General features: G+C 43.5%; 2 protein-coding genes across 4 annotated transcripts in view; both read right to left on the bottom strand.

Moving 5' to 3' along the window:
- UBE4B (ubiquitination factor E4B) overlaps positions 1 to 7,420 on the bottom strand; it is a 55,985-nt gene extending 48,565 nt beyond the window's left edge. The window contains exon 1 of one of the 3 annotated variants that reach the window (XM_087702244.1): positions 6,638 to 7,420. In XM_087702244.1, coding sequence (XP_087558370.1) covers positions 6,638 to 6,661 — 24 coding nt within the window. In that variant the 5' untranslated portion in view covers positions 6,662 to 7,420. The remainder of the gene's footprint in view (positions 1 to 6,637) is intronic. The other 2 variants (XM_087702243.1, XM_087702245.1) reach the window with 2 other exon arrangements.
- Positions 7,421 to 9,081: 1,661 nt separating this feature from the next.
- Positions 9,082 to 15,154, bottom strand: RBP7 (retinol binding protein 7). Its single transcript, XM_087702366.1, has 4 exons — positions 14,998 to 15,154; positions 11,352 to 11,530; positions 10,259 to 10,360; positions 9,082 to 9,331 (listed from the first exon to the last, which is right to left on the bottom strand). The coding sequence occupies exons 1-4, from the start codon at positions 15,068 to 15,070 to the stop codon at positions 9,281 to 9,283; spliced, it is 405 nt and encodes a 134-aa protein (XP_087558492.1). The 5' UTR covers positions 15,071 to 15,154; the 3' UTR covers positions 9,082 to 9,280.
- Between the last annotated feature and the right edge of the window lie 3,764 nt (positions 15,155 to 18,918).

Here is an 18,918-nt window from a genome sequence, read left to right on the forward strand (position 1 = left end):
GACCATCATTCATCTAACTGTAGGAAGAGCCCTCAAGGATTAAAATTCAGATCAGAGCTCCTTTCAAGAGATTGCCAAGGACCTCCCCACTGGCTTGAAGTAGAAGTTGAAATTTAAATTTTTAAAGCTGGGCACTGCTAGGGAACATGCCCATCAGAAACTGTATGCTATTACCCCAAAACACCATCTACCCTAATTCTGAACCACTTCCATATAAAAGGTGTCAGGGTTCCAAATAGCATCCAAATTTAAAAGGTTTCTTTGATCTTTATTCAATGATGTTCTGACCCAAGGTTCCTTAAAAAGCAAGAAGCGGAGTCTTGGTCCCAGCAAAACCCCTTTTATTTACCCGACTGTGAATTCCTTTCATTCCACAGTCAGCAAGGCTTTAGCAAACAGTCTTTCAGAGGAATGTTTATCCACACGAACCTTATCTTGCTTGGCGAGCTGCCAAATAACTAGTTTCCAAACGCAAGGCATGGCAAAATTTGGCACAAAGTCTCTTATAGTCACAAACAGAACTTTCCGCTCTCGAAACGGCCAAAGTAACGAATTGTTTCCTGCAAAATCCCCCTCCCCATTCGCTCCTCTTTTGTTTCCTATGGGAGGGGCCAATCACCTCCAAGGTGTGGCTTTATTCCTAAATCAACCCTGCTTTCTTAGTTGTTCTTGTCTTCTGGCAGCTCTGCGCATGCGCACACTGGGAACAGGCTCCAGCTGTTTCTCTGCCTCACTGCTGCCTATCTCCCTCTCTGCCTCTGATGCAGAGCCCTCGTCTGACCTTTCCCCAGCCCTCAGGACTGGCAAATGTTTCTCCCCAACCTCCTCACTGTCCAACTCTGCCACCAGTTCCACTGGCCGCTGGCAGGCCACAACAATGTCTTCCGTTTTTCCATGCCACCAACTCCTCTTCTGGGATCATTGGAAGATTTAGAAAAAAATGGTGTCACAATATAAAGATGGGCGGGAAGCGCTCAGGGCTCACCCACAGGAAGTAATGAGGTGAAACCTGTCCAATCATGGCGGGAAAAGGTGCTATTGTTCCACCTACAAGCAGAGGCATCATAACTGAAATGACACAGCTTATTCTTTTACCCAGTCAACTTAATTAGCTGCTCTTATTTATTATTTAAAACATGTCTTCTCTTTCTCACCTAAAAGGCTCCTAGGGTGATTGACCTTATCATAAAAACTAGACCGGTCACTCAAAAAGGCATTACATAGACAGCACGGATGGATGGAAAAGAGGGGGGAGCGTATGACAGATGTTGTTGTATTTAACAAGAGAAGTTATGCACATTTGCCAACATGTAGCTGATTTGCACAGAGCAACAAGGCTCTCCCCCATGAAGTTTCAGGTAACCTGAAGGACTGCGAAAGCCGGACTGGTTTGATCCAGTTTCCCACTAGAAAAGAAAATATCGGAATACTGAATCTCCAAACCTCCAGGTCATGTCAAAAATTTCAAGTCCCGATAAAGGGGGAATATTGTAGCACAGGGTTGACATGAGGGGGTCCTTGGTGCTCTCTGAGCTGGCTTGGTTTCTTGCAGATGTTTCATGACCCTAACTAGGTAACATTTGCACTCTAGTTGGGGTAATGAAACATCTGCAAGAAAACAAGCCAGCTCAGAGAGCACCAAGGACCCCTCAAGATTCGAGTTCTCTACACCCAGGAAAGAATTGTAAATCAAACAATGTAATTAAACTAGGCTTTCTATCCAAGCTTCCCAATATACTCCAAACAAATGTGCCACGCCAAAAGAGGGACTGCAAGAGAAAGTGTTTCCCTCCCCTTCTCAAGGGCCTGGCATAACAATGCGCCCTTCTCATTCCATTCCTCCCCAGGCTCTTTGTTCCCTTGGCTTCCTGTTCGCCCCCAGGATGCTTTCTCCCACTGTTGAGATTTTGAGGCTGCAGTCAATTAGCCAGCAATAAACTAGCTTTCTCTCCGGTGGCTATCTAAGAGTGTCACAAAAGTGAGATGGACAGCGATAGAAATCAAAAAAGCAAACTGTGGTTTGCTTGCAGGCTCCATTCAAACATAAATAGGCTGCCCATAAAATGCACTATGGTTTAGCACAAAGCATAAGGCAAAGGTTCCCCTCGTACATACATTCCAGTCGTTCCCGTCTCTAGGGGGCGGTGCTCAATCCGAAGAGACAGCACTGTCCGAAGACATCTCCATGGTCATGTGGCCGACATGACTAAATGCTGAAGGTGCACGGAACGCTGTTACCTTCCCACCAAAGGTGGTTCCCATTTTTTCTATTTGCATTTTTTACGTGCTTTCAAACTGCTAGGTTGGCAGAAGCTGAGACAAATAACGGGAGCTCACTCCGTTATGCAGCGCTGGGGATTCGAGCTGCTGACCTTTCTGATCAACAAGCTTAGTGTCTTAGCCACTGAACCACCATGTCTCCTCACAAAACATGCCAGAGGAAAAAATAATACAAGCCACTTTATTTAAATAGGCCAACCTGAGATTCGGTTATAGGTCTTTTCACCTGAGTTAGAAACCTCCACCCCACCCCCCCCAACCTGCTATTCTAATTCCAATCAGGATGTTCCAGGGATCCCATCTTTTTCCTCTTCCATGTCTCTGGGGGAAGAGTTGCCTTGCCTGCCTACCCACCCACCCTCCTACAGCAGAGAGCAAGAATTTGGCAATGGGCCTCATGTGCAGCTGATAGGTTCTTATTGCAACAGCAAATGCTTGGTAAATTATTACCTTCATCCAGCAGCCACCACGTCATCTTGATGGTTTTGGAAGCTGTGGAAATGACTTTGCATAAAGATGCCTGTTGTTGCAACCTGATCTCCCCCAATAGAAAGAAAATACAACCCAGCATAATAGGGGGGGGGGCGGGGGGGGGGCAGAAAGAAAACTAAAAGTGATCTTTTGAAACTGACCACAATGGTCAGGTTCTCTGCAATAGGAGCACCAATCATTTCCAGATTGAACGCACAGCACAGATCCCTTCCTGTTTACTTACTTCCTCTCCCCCCTATGATATTCCTGTCTCTTTCACCCGAGGGAGGTTCCCTTAAGTCCCCATGATGTAATCGTGTGGTAGTTCCTGGTGGTTGGGCAGGAATTCCACCACTCAGATATTGTAAATATGCCCCGGTGTGGCATCTGTAATTCCATGGCCAATCTTGTATATGGAAACAAAGAATTCTTAAGCACCTTCTGCATAAGGGCACAGAGTGTCCCAAACAGAAATAATCCTTGCTTCAAGGGTACCTAACCTACTTTTTGGAGGATCTTCCCAAGGAATCTCTGTTATGTAGCTGTGGAAAAATATTTCCTCCTGCAAAACCAAGACGGTAACAAACAACCTTGAGAGCGCTTGGAATAGATCCCCACTGCATCCCCAGCCAGAAGGCCAACTGATAAAATGTAAAAACAAATTCAAATCTCGTTTATGGCAACTTGACCTCCAGTAAATGATGACATGTTGGTAATTGTGTCTAAACAATTGCGGATGGTTTTTAGCTGGTTTCAGTAGCCTTTTTTAAACTAATGGTCAAGAAGGTTTGACATGGAAACTAATCAAGAAGCGAAGCAACCTGGAATTAAGGAGACACTTCCTAACAGAGAGGACAATTAGCCAGTGGAAGATCTTGTCTTCAGAAGTTGTGGGTGCTCCATCACTGGAGGCTTTTAAGAAAAGACTGGACAGCCACCTGTCTAAAATGGTACAGGGTCTCCTGCCTGAGCAGGTGGTTGGACTAGAAGGCCTCCAAGGTCCCTTCCAGCTCTATTCTGATTGCTTTCTGATTGCTTGGCTCCTGTCCTGCATGAGTAGGTCCACCCATCGACTTCTCACTGCTTAGTTTACAGGGTAGTTGGGTGGGAATCACTTAGCCATAACACACTTGCTTCCCATTAATCACTGCATTCCTAGCCTAAGTGTGATACTATTTTCAAAACAGGACACTCAATATTCCTAAATTGCTCCTGGATTTTTGCTTCTGTAGCTGAGCATAGATCTTTTCCTTGTTAATTAGGATAAACCATCAGCAAATACACAATATGTAGGTAAACTTGCTGTAAATTGTTCCATTTAACCACACACAGAGAGTTAAGCCCTCACGAAATACAGCTTGATTAGTAATTTGGATACCAGGGTTTATAGGAATATGCCACAAACACTATTTTTTTCCCAGCTATCCAGTCCCGTACCTTTTCATAATTTCCCTGTCCACAGTTTCCCCAAAAGGTTGGGCATACCAGGATTAGTACAGTTGGTCCTTGAGATATGACCACAATTGAGCCCAAAACTTCTGTGGCTATGTGAGACATTTGTTAAGTGAGCTTTGCCCCATTTTAAGGCCTCTCTTTGTACTTGTTAAAATAGAAACATGGTTGTTAAGTGAATTTGGCTTCCCCATTGACTTTGCTCAGAAGGTTGCAAAAGGTGACAAGCTGGGACACTGCAACCGTCATAAATATGAGTCTATTTCCAATTTTGATCACATGGCCATGGGGATGCTGTAATGGTTATAAGTGTGAAAAATGTTATAAGTCACTTTTTTTAGTGGTGATGTAACTTCAGTCATTAAACAAACTGCTGTAAGTGGACAACTACCTGTATTTAAACTGGATTGCCTTCAAACCATAGTTTGAACTGGGCTTAGACACCATAGATCTTGGAAACCATTATAGTTCATTGTTATAGGCCAATCCTGCCATCAAAGGTAAGGGTTGCAGCCTTTGATCTGGTCTAGTGAAGCATATTTTCTATGTATCAAGATTTTTCACCCTTTGAAAAAATATATCTTTGATCACAATTCCTAAGTCACCTTTCTCCATCCAGATGCCTTTTGGCTGGGAATTATGGAAGCTTAAATCCAGTTTATCTTAAAGGAATCAAGTTAAAGAAGGCTTTCCTAAACCACAGAATTTACTCACACGTCTTTACACTTGTTATTCCTCTGTTGATTCTGATTTTATCAAATATTTCAGTACTGTGCTTTTTATTTCTGAAAGTGTGAATTCTAGTTTTAAATTGTTTTAGGTATTTACCCAGCACTGCTATAAGACTCATTAAGATGAAAGCTACAAATGATAGTTTATTCATATGAGGAAAGTCTCCCTACTTAGAACAGGTAAGGTAGAATTTTGGTATGCTCTTCACCTTATCTTATGTTAGGCTACTACATCAACCAGAAATACAAATGTATTAAAAATGTACAACAGATGATCAACTAGACTTAAATATTTTATAGATAAGATTTTCAACATCTGTTTTAATTGGCAACATACACATTTCCACTATAGAACAGGGGAAGAAAAGATTAGGACTAGAATGAAGAGAAATGAAGAAAACATGATGTGCTACAACATACTGCCTTCCCTGCATAGGTGCAATCATTTTAAAATATTTTTTTCTGCTGAACACAACATACTAAGCCTGAGTAAAATATAGGACATCCTTTAAGACAGGAAATACTCTCAAGAACACCTCACCATCTTAATAACCAACAACCTCCTAGTCATATAATAAATAACATGTCACATGGAAGTATTTAAGTTCTTCTTAATTTAATATCTTCACATATGCAGACCTGTTAATGGAACTATGGAACTACACATCCTGCTACCTTCCTGGCTGTCAGCTCAGACCGGGACTCTCAAAAGTTACAAAGATTTACAACAGGCCATAAACCCGGGAGGATGGGGGAATTCAAGAGCCTTCTATGCTCCCCGACATTTTTGTCCTATCCCAAAAAATCCACCTTTAAAATAGCAATGGAAAACCCTGAAAATACCTGCCTTAAAAAAAAACCTGGTTACTGTCAAACCTGGTTTTTGAACAGAAATACATTCTAAAATCTTAATTATGAGTGAGCAGATACAAAAAAAGAAGGAATTAGGACCCAAATTTTACCACCACCACCACCACCAAACTTTAACCTCAAACTGTCTACTGTGGACCTCACTCCATTCCTAAGAGGTCTGTAAGGGTGGTGTGTATAAGCACACCAGCATGCTTACCATCCCTGTCCTACTGCCCCCATTTATTTGTACTCATTTTTTACGAATATACTTATACCTATTTACACTGATATGTCCCTATGTTATGTTCATACTTATACTTGTTTTCTCATACATGCTTGACAAACTAAATAAAACAAAAAAATAAAACAAACAATCCCACCAACTTCATCCCAATGTACCCAACCCTCACTTCTCCTACCCAACTCTTGTGCCTAAAAGGTCTGTATGCAAACCACCTTCAGTACAACCAGTACAATAATTCCCTCACCACTGTCAAACTATTCAGTAAGGCTGCATTACAATTACTATTAGTCTTCTCATCGTTCCTCTCCCCCATCCCCTCCCACTTATAACTGCTGGACTGTGACTTTGTTGTTTGTATCCTTACTATTGATATTGTTTCCTGATTGTTTATTTGTACCCTAATGACCATTATTAACCTTTGTACCTTATGATTCTTGACAAATGTATCTTGTCTTTTTATGTACACTGAGAGCATCTGCACCAGAGACAAACTCCTTGAGTCTCCAATCACACTTGGCCAATAATTTTATTCTATTCTACCAGACCCACAAACACACATTCCTAGTTATCATCTGCCCTCAAACACGCACACACACACAAAACTTACCTCATCGGCACTCAACTCCTCCATAGTTTTCCTCTTAATGGTGGAAGGCGTTTGGGGGAGAGGAGGAGGGCTCCGGTGCTTCCCTTGAGGGAGGTGCTTGGATGGAGCAGGAGGAAGAGGAAGAAATGGCTTTCGGAGGTTAACCCTTGTCCTGGTGGCTGCCTCTTTCCCTAAGGAGCTCTCAGAAGTGCATAGTCAGAGGTTTAAGAAGCAACCCCGTCCGTCCACGTCCCCCCACCTACTACCAACTCCGAATTGATAGATCTGCCTTTAGGTCCTTCCTCTCCGAGCTTCGTATCGCCTCAACTGCATCCACCGCCCTCCCTCCAAGCCGGATTGCTCCTCCCCTTCACCTCCTCTTCCTCCAGACCCAGCTGGGGTATCTAAACTGCTCCCCCACTCTAATCCAGGGGTTGGGAGCGTCCTATGGCCGCCACCCTCAGAAGGCTCCCCTCCTTCGCTTTTGCACCCAGCGCTCCTTCCTCCCTAGCTGCATCTGATGCCCTTACCTGTCCTATTGCCCTAACCTGTCCTGAGGGACCCCACCCCCACCTGTAGAAACACCACACGCGCACCCGACTACCTCACTCCTCTTCGGGGGTCCCAAGGGAGCCACTGGGCCTCGGGCCTCCCCCCCGCTGCTGCTTCTCCCCCGAGCCTTGTGGATGCGCCAGCGGCCCCGGGGGTCCCATAGGGAGCCCCTTCCCCTCGCTTTTTCTCCTCAACCACTAGGCCCGCTGCGAAGGGCAGGCTGAGCGGACCCCCCCCTCACTCGTCTCTCTCTCTCTCTCCTCCCTTGGCCCTGACGAACCCCCCCCCAAACTCTCCTGGCCCGAATGAGGCGGTCGGGGAGGCAACGCTCAGCGGCTGAAGCCCCCGCGCCTCCCAACTCCCGCCCACGCGTGACCGCCGGAGCCCCACTTTCCCCTCAGCCGCTGCTGCTGCCGCCTCCCCTCACGGAGATTATTCATCAAAACAAGAAGGCGGCGGCGGCCATCTTGGCGTCGGATCACGTGACCTGCGCTCCGCTCGCGCCGTGCGTGCGTTGCGTTGGAGCGCGCGCGAGAGCCCAGGACGCATGCGCGGCCGTCGAAAGTCCGCGATGAGGTGGAAAAGAAACTCCCTCCCCCAAACATCTTTCACTCGTGAATGATGGGTTGCTTTCACCAATAGCAGTAAGGAAGAGGCCTTCCAAGTCGACTATAAACTATCATCAGTTCGGGAGCTAGCCAATGGGAAGAGAGAGAGAGAGAGAGAGAGAGAGAGAGAGAGAGAGAGAGGAAGGGAAAAACAAAGAGGCCGCTCCTCTCCGTAATCTCAAACCAAGCTGAATTCTACTGTAACGCGAGGCAGTAGGCGGGGCTTGTTGGGGCCTGCGCCATAGCAACAGGTGGAGGGCCGAGGGGGGGAATGAAAAAAAGGGGTGGAGCCAAAATGGCGCCAAAATCGAAACCTGTTCAAATTAAATGGAGTTTGCGAGGCAGAGTTAAATGAAACGAATATAAAATAGCAACAAAGGCATTAAAAAAACAGCCAATTTCTTCTTGTGTCGTGTCACGTAATCATTGATTTGCCATCATGGTGAAGGGCACATTTCAAGAATAGCTTGACTCCCTGTTATTTGGGTCAACCCCTAAGATGTTGGAACACTGCTATCATCTCTCTCATAGTCCTTCTTTTCATTAAACTAGACATACCCAGTTCCTGCAACCGTTCTTCATATACGTTTTAGTCTCCAATCCCCTATCCAGCCTCCAGTCCCCCATCTTAATGTATGGTGTGAAGGTGAAGGAAAATATATTAAGTTACTCTCTTATAAAATGTTAAAAGGTTGCTTTTGTATTCCTTTACAATGTTAACTGTATAAGCCATTATATTCTTGCCTAAAATATGTAATAAGTACTGGGCATTTGCTAAACACAAAATGTTCAGTGAACAGGACAAAATAACCTTTGTTATTCCAAGCTGTTTACAGGAGCAAGTTAGATAGGAAGCCATCTGCTCGGACAAAAAGCACCAGGAAAAAAAAAGCCAAATAAGAGATAGGGGCCTCATAAGAAATTGTCAGGTTGACCCTTTAGAATATGGAATGATAAAAGAAACGATGTAAATAAATGAGCAGGAAGGGGGGGGGAGTTTTTTAGGAGTAGCATCTATAAAATGTATTGTTTGAATGCTATTCTTTGCTATTCCTTTGACCTCAATCCACTTGGGAAGAGACTTGGAGGCCGCCTTTGCAAATGCTTTTTTATTTTTCTGTAAATAAACCTCCTTGCATTGTGAACCAGACTTGTCTCTGGGTTGTGAGGATTTAATAATTGGGTTTCCATCTCACAAAGGGATCAGCATCCAATCCAGCTGGACAGCTGTAAAAGCACCCCACGGCCCAAAGGAAGACATTTTGGTACAAGCGAGTGGCACCATAAAGACTAAAAACTCCGAGCTGCGTTGCCAATATATTTAATGAAGTAACTTCATAACCGCCACCTTTATTTCCTCTAGGAATCCTCAAGAGCATTTCCGAGAAGGAGAAAATTGAGAAAATACTGAAGTTTCCACGTTGTTGACTTGCAGTGAAAAGACGTCGTGCTGCCTTGAAGGTGCCATGCACAGCTCTTCTTTTGAAGAATCCTGTTTTGAGTGTCACCCTCGCTTGAAAACCTGTGTGCTTGTCTGCCCTTCGCAACGGAGCTCCTACACAGAAAGACAGCCATACAGTATTGAGGCCTCAGTGATGGGAACCCAACCTCAAGCTACTTTTAGCCAGGATGGGTTGTGGCATCTCAGGTCCAACCCGCAATCCAGCTCACCTCCCCGCTTAACTAAAGCCAAAGTAGGATCAAAATTCCAGCCTTACATTAGCATCTAAACATCATTTGATTTACATTCCTCTGCTTCCATTTTACATGACTTGGGATAGGGTCACAATTTGCCTGCAAGATGCTTCATTATGCTAATTTATGTTTAAGCATTATTGACAGAACAAGCCACAATTGCTTGGGTTTAAGACCACATGGGACACTGCGCTTGTCGATCAGAAAGGTTGGCAGTTTGGCAGTTCAAATCCCTAGAGCCGCGTAACGGAGGGAGCTCCCGTGACTTGTCCCAGCTTCTGCCAACCTAGCAGTTCGAAAGCACGTAAAAATGCAAGTAGGAAAATAGGCACCACCTTTGGTGGGAAGGGAACAGCGTTCCGTGTGCCTTTGGCATTGAGTCGTGCCGACCACATGATCACAGAGACGTCTTTGGACAGTGCTGGCTCTTCTGCTTTGAAACGGAGATGAGCACTGCCCTCTAGAGTTGGGAAGGGCTAGCACATATGACCAAGGGGAACCTTAACCTTAGATTTAAGCATTATTGTCAGAACAAGCCACCATTGCTTGGGTTTAAGACAACGGGGCCACAGTTAAACTGGAAAAAAAATAGATTAATGCACATTTTGTGTCCTGAGCTTGTGGGGGGAAAAATACTTGTAGTTTCCTCATGGAGATGCTTTTAGCTCAATGAGGCTCATACATGGAATATTTAAGAGGGCTGGATCTTTTCCCAACCCCGGCCCCCTGAGAGCTGGCTATCATGATCTAGATCAATTCAAGTTAATCCACCCCAAACATTTCCTACCAAATACAGTTCGTCCCCTTCGATCCAATGCGACCACCCTCTGTTTTTCTTTTCTCCATTCTGGGTGCAGACAAGTTTATCATTCTCCCAAGACACCACGCTCTGCATTGTAAAGAAAAGGAAAAAAAAATTTAATGCTTCGTTTTAAACTGCAACAAATTTAAGTTTATTTTAAATGGTGTGGATAGAGGCTTTATAAATAGATTTCTAAAAATAACATTTTAGTCCACATTTTCTATCAATGAAAGCTTTTAAAAACTTTAAGCTGCCAGCATATTTTCAATTACTGGGCTAATGACTCTTTAAGAACTCTGGGTCAAAGCTAAGATGGACAAAGCCAATTCCTTTCCCTAAAACAAAAAAATCCAGGAGAAAAAGGGCTTCAGTTTTATTTATATTTCATACTTCTTCATGGGGAAGACCAACTGATCCTATTAAACCAGTTATTAATCTTAAATAAACTGCAGCCTTTTTGCAATGCAAATTGATGTGCTCATCAATATATTAAAGGAAGTAAAATAATAATAATTTGGTTTAGTATATGAAGAAACTGGCTGGATACCCGTGCTTCGCTACGAAACCATGTGATCAGGCCAGCCCACAGGCCGGATGAGTCACGTACTGGCCACGCCCATATGAGGCAACTGGCAGTTGGAACAGTTCCTTTCAGGTGGGGAGGGGGGAGTAGAACATCTAACTCCTTAGCATCGGCGTGTGTTAGTATAATACTGTATAAGGAATACTAATGAACTGGTGGTCATTTCGAAAAATCCTTTCTTAGCGAGCACCTAGAAGCCAAAAGGAACATATGTGTCGAATTTCAAGTTTGTAGGCAAAAGTGTGCGTGCACCAAACCAGCAGTAATGCCAGCAGCAATCCACACCTGATACAGATGTTTACTATGATTTTGACAAGTCTCAGCATATACAAATCAGACCAAACATTGTCAATATCTACTTTCAAAAGCCCCAAGGGGAAAAAAAAAGAGATTTCGAAACACACATGGAAATGTTTAAAAATATATCCAGTCAACGCTTACGGCCAAAGCTGTTCATTTAAAGTTTCGCCCCAAAGGTCTGGGTGAGTTACTTACTCTGCATTTTCGGTTGTCCAGTCCTTTGTTATCTTCCTCAAACTCCTCTCCAATTTTGAACTCGACAAAATAGTTTCGAAAAGTGCTGGTCGTCCTGATAGTAAACAAATCCCCTTCCTGTTTGATGACCTTCTGAGGCTTCAACATGTTTGCTATCTTGCGGGTTGCAAAATCTATACCTGTGCCAGACACAAAAGTGACACGTGGGAGGTTAAACCGCCTGCCATTAGATATTGAGTGGCTTTCCCGGTTAAATTAATGCTAATTTCCTTGATTGTAGCCAGGTTAACGTTATTGCATTTGTTTCATTCCAGTGCCTCAATACAAATCAGGCAGAATGAGTTGGAAAGGACCTTGGAGGTCTTCTAGTCCAACCCAAAATAGTAGACCCTATAACATTTCAAATAGTTCAGCCCCTCAAATATTGGTAACGCTGCTATCATGAATCCTAGTCTAGACATACCCAATTCCTGCAACCATTTTTCATATGTTTTAGGTAGCCTCAGGGGCCCTTAATCATTCCTATTGCTCTTTCTCTGTGCTCTTTCCAGAGTCTTAACATCCTTTTTTAATATATATATTGGGGTGGCCAAAACTGAATTCCGAATTCCAAGTGTGGTCTTACTAAGGCTTTGTAAAGTAATACTAGAACTTTACGTGGTCTTGATTCTTCTAATGCAGCCTAGGATTTCATTGGCCTTTTTGGCTGCTGCCGCACACTGCAAAACTCAGGTTTAAAGTTTAATTCAGAAATAAGGCAACTCTTAGAGCTTACTCCAGAAAATGAGTTTGCACACACAAAAGGAAAAAGTGGGAAAGTTATTGCATAATGTTGCAGAGAGCAAAATACATGGACTAAATTTAGGTCTATAAGGATATATATGTACTGAAGGAGTATATCAATCAATATGAATCAATATTGGCTATTTGCTTTTATTATGAATTATTTATGTTACTACTAAATAATAGTTACAGATTAAACCAATATTTGCTGTTTGTTTCTGATACGATATACATTTATTAAGAATTAAGCTTTGTTATTGGCTTCTGCTTATATTATTGTATACTGTCAGAAATTACTTGTTTTCTAGCCTAGCGAATTGTAACCTTAATACGGGATGGCATTACTGCAAATGTTAACTCACTGCTGCGTCTCGCTTCTATTCTTGGCTATTCTAGGCACATTCTTGAAAACATAGAAGAGATTGTTACAAGGGAATATGAGGCCCCATAGGTAAAGGAACCAAACTAGGGAGTTTTCCTGGCTCATAAATCCTTAAAGCATTCTGCCAGAAAAAAAACTTGGCAAAGCGGGGCAGCCACCCCCTACACAAGGCTATAGAGATCCTCCACAGATAAGCTAGCCAGAGACAGGAGCCTGGACAAAAGGACGCTTTAAAGATAGTAAGGAAACTTTGTCACCAATTGGATAAACTTTCTTTCTATCTGCCTAAAACGTATATAATACTCTGAGCCTCTCTTGCAGGGTGTGGCTATTCCTTACATGCATTTGTATGTATGTTTTACAATACAATACTATAGCAGAGTTGGGAGGGACCTTGAAGGTCTTCTAGGCAGGAAACCCTATACCGTTTCAGAGAAATGGCTATCCAACATCTTCTTAAAGACTTCCAGTGTTGGGGCATTCGCAACTTCTGGAGGCAAGTTGTTCCACTGATTAATTGTTCCAACTGTCAGGAAATTTCTCCTCAGTTCTAAGTTGCTTCTCTCCTTGATTAGTTTCCACCCATTGCTTCTTGTTGTACCCTCAGGTGCCTTGGAGAATAGTTTGACTCCCTCTTCTTTGTGGCAACCGCTGAGATATTGGAAGACTGCTATCATGTTTCCCCTAGTCTTTCTTTTCATTCAACTAGACATACCCAGTTCCTGCAACCGTTCTTCATATGTTTTAGTCTCCAGTCCCCTAATCCTCTTTGTTGCCCTTCTCTGCACTCTTTCTAGAGTCTCCACATCTTTTCTACATCGTGGCGACCAAAACTGAATGCCGTATTCCAAGTGTGGCCTCACCAAGGCTTTATAAAGTGATATTAACACTTCACGTGATCTTGATTCTATCCCTCTGTTGATGCAGCCTAGAACTGTGTTGGCTTTTTTGGCAGCTGCTGCACACGGCTGGCTCCTATTTAAATGGTTGTCCACTAGGACTCCAAGATCCCTTTCACAGTTACTGCTATTGAGCAAGGTACCACCTATACTCTACCTGTGCATTTTGTTTTTGTTGCCTAAATGTAGAACCTTACTCTTTTCACCATTGAATTTCACTTCATTAGATAGTGCCCAATGTTCAAGTTCGTCAAGATCCTTCTGTATCTATATAACTATATCTTTTGGATATAGTTTTGTCACCCAGCTTTTGCTGTGGTCATAAATAAAAGCTGATATTTTTTGCAAGCCTCATTCTGACTCTCTGCCATTTCAGTGGCTCGAGGAAATTGCTGGAACCTTACAGTACATTGAATAAACCAAGATAAATCAAGTTAACCTTTGTTAAATGTTCTAGTACAGTTTGCTTATGGGTTAAGACCAGTCCTTCTCAAGCTTTTTCCTTCATTACCAAAACTATCTTCATTTAAATATCCCTGTTCTTATTTGTAGTTTATGTCATCATCACTAAAAAACAAACAAACCCTATTTTCAACCAATTTCCATATTTTACCCAGGTTTCTACAGTTCTACTGAATCTAACACGATTAACCCTTATTCATGGTTCGACACAGAGTGCAAAAAGACCAGTACGGTTTATTCAAGAAGCCAGTTTTAAATATGGGGTAATATGGGAAATTTAGCCATGTGCAACCAAAAGAACTCACCAGTGTGCCTCTCCTATTTATATTCATTTCTTTCATATTTATCCATGTTTTATATTTTTATACCTGCTATCTTGTATGTGTTTGTCTAAGGCTAAACTATTTAAGCATTTGAAAATGAACCGGAGGCAATGCTCAAAACATAAAGGACAATTATTTTGCTCCTTGTCTACGTTTGTGTCAATAAATAAAATAAAACAGTGCAAATTCTGGGTTAAATCTTGTAATTTAAATTGAACTTGTAATTTAAGTCTTGTAATTTAAATTTAACCCTGTAATTTAAAAGGGGGCGTGCATAAACTCACCAGTGTGCCTACGTGCCTGTCCTATTTATATTCATTTCTTTCATATTTATCCATGTTTATATTTTTATACCTGCTATCTTGTATGTGTTTGACAAACTAATAAATAAAAATACAAATTAACCACCTGTCCCACTGTCCCCATCTATTTATATTCATTTCTTTCATATTTATCCATGTTTATATTTTTATACCTGCTGTCTTGTATGTGTTTGACAAACTAATAAATAAAAATACAAATTAACCACCTGTCCCACTGTCCCCATCTATTTGTACTCGTTTCTTTCCTTTATATCCAGGTTTATATTTATACCTATCTTGTACATGTCTGACAAACTAATAAATAAAAATACAAATTAACCACCTAGCCTGAAAACAGAAACAAAGATTCACAGGCATAGCTTTGTCTCTGATATAAAATGAAGGAGTGCAATCACCAAATAAGCATCTTGGGGGAAGAAGAACAGAAGAGAGAGAGAACAGTTCAGCCAAGGAATGGTAAAATTCTGTACTTGCCTAAAGCTAACATGTAGCCTTCGAAATTCTCAGACCGGACAAAATTCCAGGTACCGGTGAAGTCCACCGGCATGGCTGAAGAGAAGGGAAGCACCTGAGATAAACACAAACTTTTAAAGGGTCTAAGGATTCAAATGAGGACTTTCTAATTCCCCCCATGCCTTCTTTAAATAAGGGGAAGCAGGAAGGGCTTACAATAGGAGGTGGGATCTGTTACAGCTGGGATTTTAGAGGATAAAGTTCAGATCAGCTGTAATCCAGGGTGTAGCGCCAAAGTAACTGTTTCATGAGTCAGAGGCACAGCAACATTTAAGTTGTCTCGGGGTTTATTTAAAGCTCCATGAAGCTCCATATAGATGGTCTCACAACTGAGGAGCAAAAATTGATGTTGGTAAGCGAGAGGGTTGATAAGAAAGTTTTGCCTCGTTTTAAGACCTTCCTTGCCTCCGTTGTTAAGTGAAGTTAACTGCAGTTAGTAAGTTAGGAACACGGTTGTTAAGTCACGTGACACACACACACCCCAGGACACTGCGACCGTCATAAATACAAGTCAAGAGTCCAAATCCTGAGGATGTGATCATGGGAAATACAACAATGGTCATCTTGGGATGCTCAGTGGCTAAGACGCTGAGCTTGTCGATCAGAAAGATCAGCAGTTCGGAGGTTCGAATCCCTAGCGCCGCATAATGGAGTGAGCTCCCATGACTTGTCTGCAAACCTAGCAGTTCGAAAGCACGTAAAAAATGCAAGTAGAAAAATAGGAACCAACGTTTGGTGGGAAGGTAACAGCGTTCCGTGCTCCTTCGGTGTTGAGTCATGCCGGCCACATGTCCACAGAGACGTCTTCGGACAGCGCTGGCTCTTCGGCTTTGAAACGGAGATGAGCACCACTGCCCCCTAGAGTCAGGAACGACTAGCACATAGGTGCGAGGGGAACCTTAGGAGCCAAGGTGGTGCAGTGGTTAAATGCAGCACTGCAGGCTACTGCTAGATCAGCAGGTCAGCGGTTCAAATCTCACCGGCTCAGGGTTGACTCAGCCTTCCATCCTTCCGAGGTGGGTAAAATGAGGACCCAGATTGTTGGGGGCAATATGCTGACTCTCTGTAAACCGCTTAGAGAGGCCTGAAAGCCCTATGAAGCGGTATATAAGTCTACTGCTATTGCTATTGCTATTGCTATTGATTGGCCTTTACCTTACAATGGTCGTAAGAGTGGGAAATGGTCATAAATTATTTTTTTCAGTGCCGTCGTAACAATCACTAATGAACGGTTGTGTCTGTAATGGAGCTTATACATTCTCTCTCTCTCTGGGGTGTCATTAGAGGAATATTTAGATTAGAGAATATATTTTCCTCTAATGCAGGGGTGTCAAACTTGATTTCATTGAGGGCCACATCAGGGCTGTATTTGACCTCGGAGGGCTGGGTCAGCGTGGGCAGCTCAATGTCACTCATGTCGGGGGCATCCGCGGCAATGCAAGTGCTCTGCCAGCTAAAACAGGATCCCGAGCTCTGTTTTTGGCTGCCACAGCCTCCTGCAATCCTCTGCCAGGGAAAAGAGAGCTCGGGAGGGCCACAGGTCACCTCTGTGAGCTCCGTTTACGGCTGCGACAGCCTCCTGCAACCCTCTTCCAGCGAAAACAGAGCTCGGGAGGGCTGCATGTGGCCAGTCCTTTGCTGTTTCCAGGGGGGGCGATCTGGATCCAGGCCCCGGGCCTTGCGTTTGACACCCCCCTGGGTTAGATGCTTCCCAAAGATACAGGGAGAAAGAGGTTGCTGGACTTGTAAAGCAATGATCAAGGACAGAGATCAGTGTGACCTTCTACACACCGTGCCTCACAACTCAATTTTGTTGCGTAAAGGGGGATGAAGCCACGTCCAACTGCTAACCTCTGCTCGGGAATGCACGGCTGCCAAAGTTTGCTATCAGTCTCTCTCCCACTCTCTCTCTCTCTCTCTCTCTCCCAGAGATTTTTAAATCTGTGGGCGTAAAAGAGATTTCCTCCCACTTAAGCACGTTCCTTCTCTCTTGATATTGTTTTTAGAGGATCTGGAAACATCTGCAGTAATACTTGGTGGTCAGTGAACTCTTAACCACATTTCTACAAATCATCCTGGGGCTGCCAACCCAAATTGCTTCCTTGTCTTTTGTGTTTCGCTGTTCTCTCCCCTCGCGGTGTTAACCCAAAGTGAACAATCGGGTGGCACCGTCCGGTCCGCTCTCGTTTCAGGAGTTCATGCTGGGCAATTAATCACATTTTAACTGCTTTTCGAACCGCCATGTGAGTCCAAACACAACCCTGATCGAGAGAAGAACAGAAACCGGGCTCGGGACAAAGCGACAACTTACCACCTAAATCGTAATTGTGTGGCTGCCTCACACACGCTGCTACAAATCTTGTTTTATCTATCACAGCTGGCTTCATTCATTTGATCTGAGCCAAGAGAACATTGGGATTCAGTGATCTTGGTGTCAGCTTCAGGTAAACAGGTACCGTGTTTCCCTGAAAATAAGGGTCTTATTTTTGTCAGGTTTCCGAAAGATGCCCTAATTGATTCATGAGACTCGAGCCAAATTTCAAAAGAAAACCAATCGTTTATTAGGAGCACCATTTTGGCAAGACCTTATTGCAGTCAGATCTGAGCCTCGTTTGAATTATAGCTGAATTTTAGCCGTTCCTTCCCTCCAGGGGTGGGTTCCTGCCAGTTCTAACCTCTTCTATAGAAGAGGTTCCAGAAATCTACCGTGCTGTTTAGAACCGGTTCCAGCTCCCTCCCCCCCACCCATCCGCACCACGCTTGCCCCGCCCGCCGCCCACTGATTGGCTGGCTCACTAATCGCCCCGCCCGCTGCTCAGTGATTGGCTGGCTCACCAATCACCCCACCCACCTCTAAGACTCCTATCTAAACCTTCAAGTCTTAAAGCTATCAAGTTTGAACATCCCTGGAGGTTTTTTTCTAAAGGGTTAGGGGTGCAAGGGTCTTGTAACTTGACAGCTTTAAGACTTGTGTGCTTCAATGCCAGAGTTCCTTGAGCCAACATGACTGGAGGAGGAATTCTGGGAGTTGAAGTCCACAAGTCTTAAAGCTGTCAAGTTTGAACACCCCTGGGGTTTTTTTTCCTAAAGGGTTAGGAGTGCAAGGGTCTTGTAACTTGACAGCTTTAAGACTTGCGTGCTTCAAATGCCAGAGTTTCTGAGCCAACATTTTTGGTTGCTAAGCAAGAGCGTTGTTAAATCAGTTTCACCACATTTTACAAGTTGGCCACGCCCACCGTCACATGACTGCCAAAAAATGGCCCATTTTTTGCTCATGTTTGCCCTTCCCAATCCCCAGGACATTTTGCAGGCCTCCCAAACCCTCTGCACGTCCATGTTTATGAAGGGGGCGGGGTTTCAGGAAACCAAAAATGCTGTGTTCAGTGTATAAGATGCAGCCAGATTTTCATGGTTTTTTTTGGGGGGGGGAGGTGTGTCTTATACTCTGAAAAATACGGTAAGTGCAGGGCCTGCGTGGAGGTTCTGGGAGGGCGAAATACGGCCATGTTTTCAGGCCGACTTACCTTTTCGCAGAGTTAAAACTGAAATGAGACCCAACTGCCAGCACAGTCGGTGTTCAAAGTTATTTTGACCCAAGTGAAATATTCAGGGTCAGCCCTAAGCTAAGGGCCACTTTGCCACCCCTGCGGAAAAAATGACCAAAACTGATTTGATTTCTGATTACATTTCACCACATTTATTGTTTTTTTTGCCCATCCACATGACAGAGAAGGGTATGTGTTCTTTTTGTGGTTCATTCACATTACAATTTTGTTATCAAGTCCAGGATTTAAAGTATACACACGCACGCACACAGTTTTACAGCAGCATTATGATTTTGAAGGGTAGGTTGTGTAGAGGGAAGCAAAGTGCAGTTCTGCG

The sequence above is a fragment of the Thamnophis sirtalis genome, unplaced genomic scaffold (genome assembly GCF_051295495.1).
Source record: "Thamnophis sirtalis isolate CommonGarterSnake01/CBP01778 unplaced genomic scaffold, rThaSir2_p1.2 scaffold_15, whole genome shotgun sequence".
Taxonomy (NCBI): domain Eukaryota; kingdom Metazoa; phylum Chordata; class Lepidosauria; order Squamata; family Natricidae; genus Thamnophis; species Thamnophis sirtalis.

Bases quoted from the DNA above. Each gene is read 5' to 3' on its own strand.
- RBP7 (XM_087702366.1), bottom strand. From the start codon at position 15,070: ATGCCGGTGGACTTCACCGGTACCTGGAATTTTGTCCGGTCTGAGAAT. The intron at 11,531-14,997 runs GCAAGTACAGAA...TGTCTGGCACAG, and splicing joins AGGCTACATGTTAGCTTTAG to GTATAGATTTTGCAACCCGC. The intron at 10,361-11,351 runs GTAAGTAACTCA...TTTACAATGCAG, and splicing joins TGGACAACCGAAAATGCAGA to AGCGTGGTGTCTTGGGAGAA.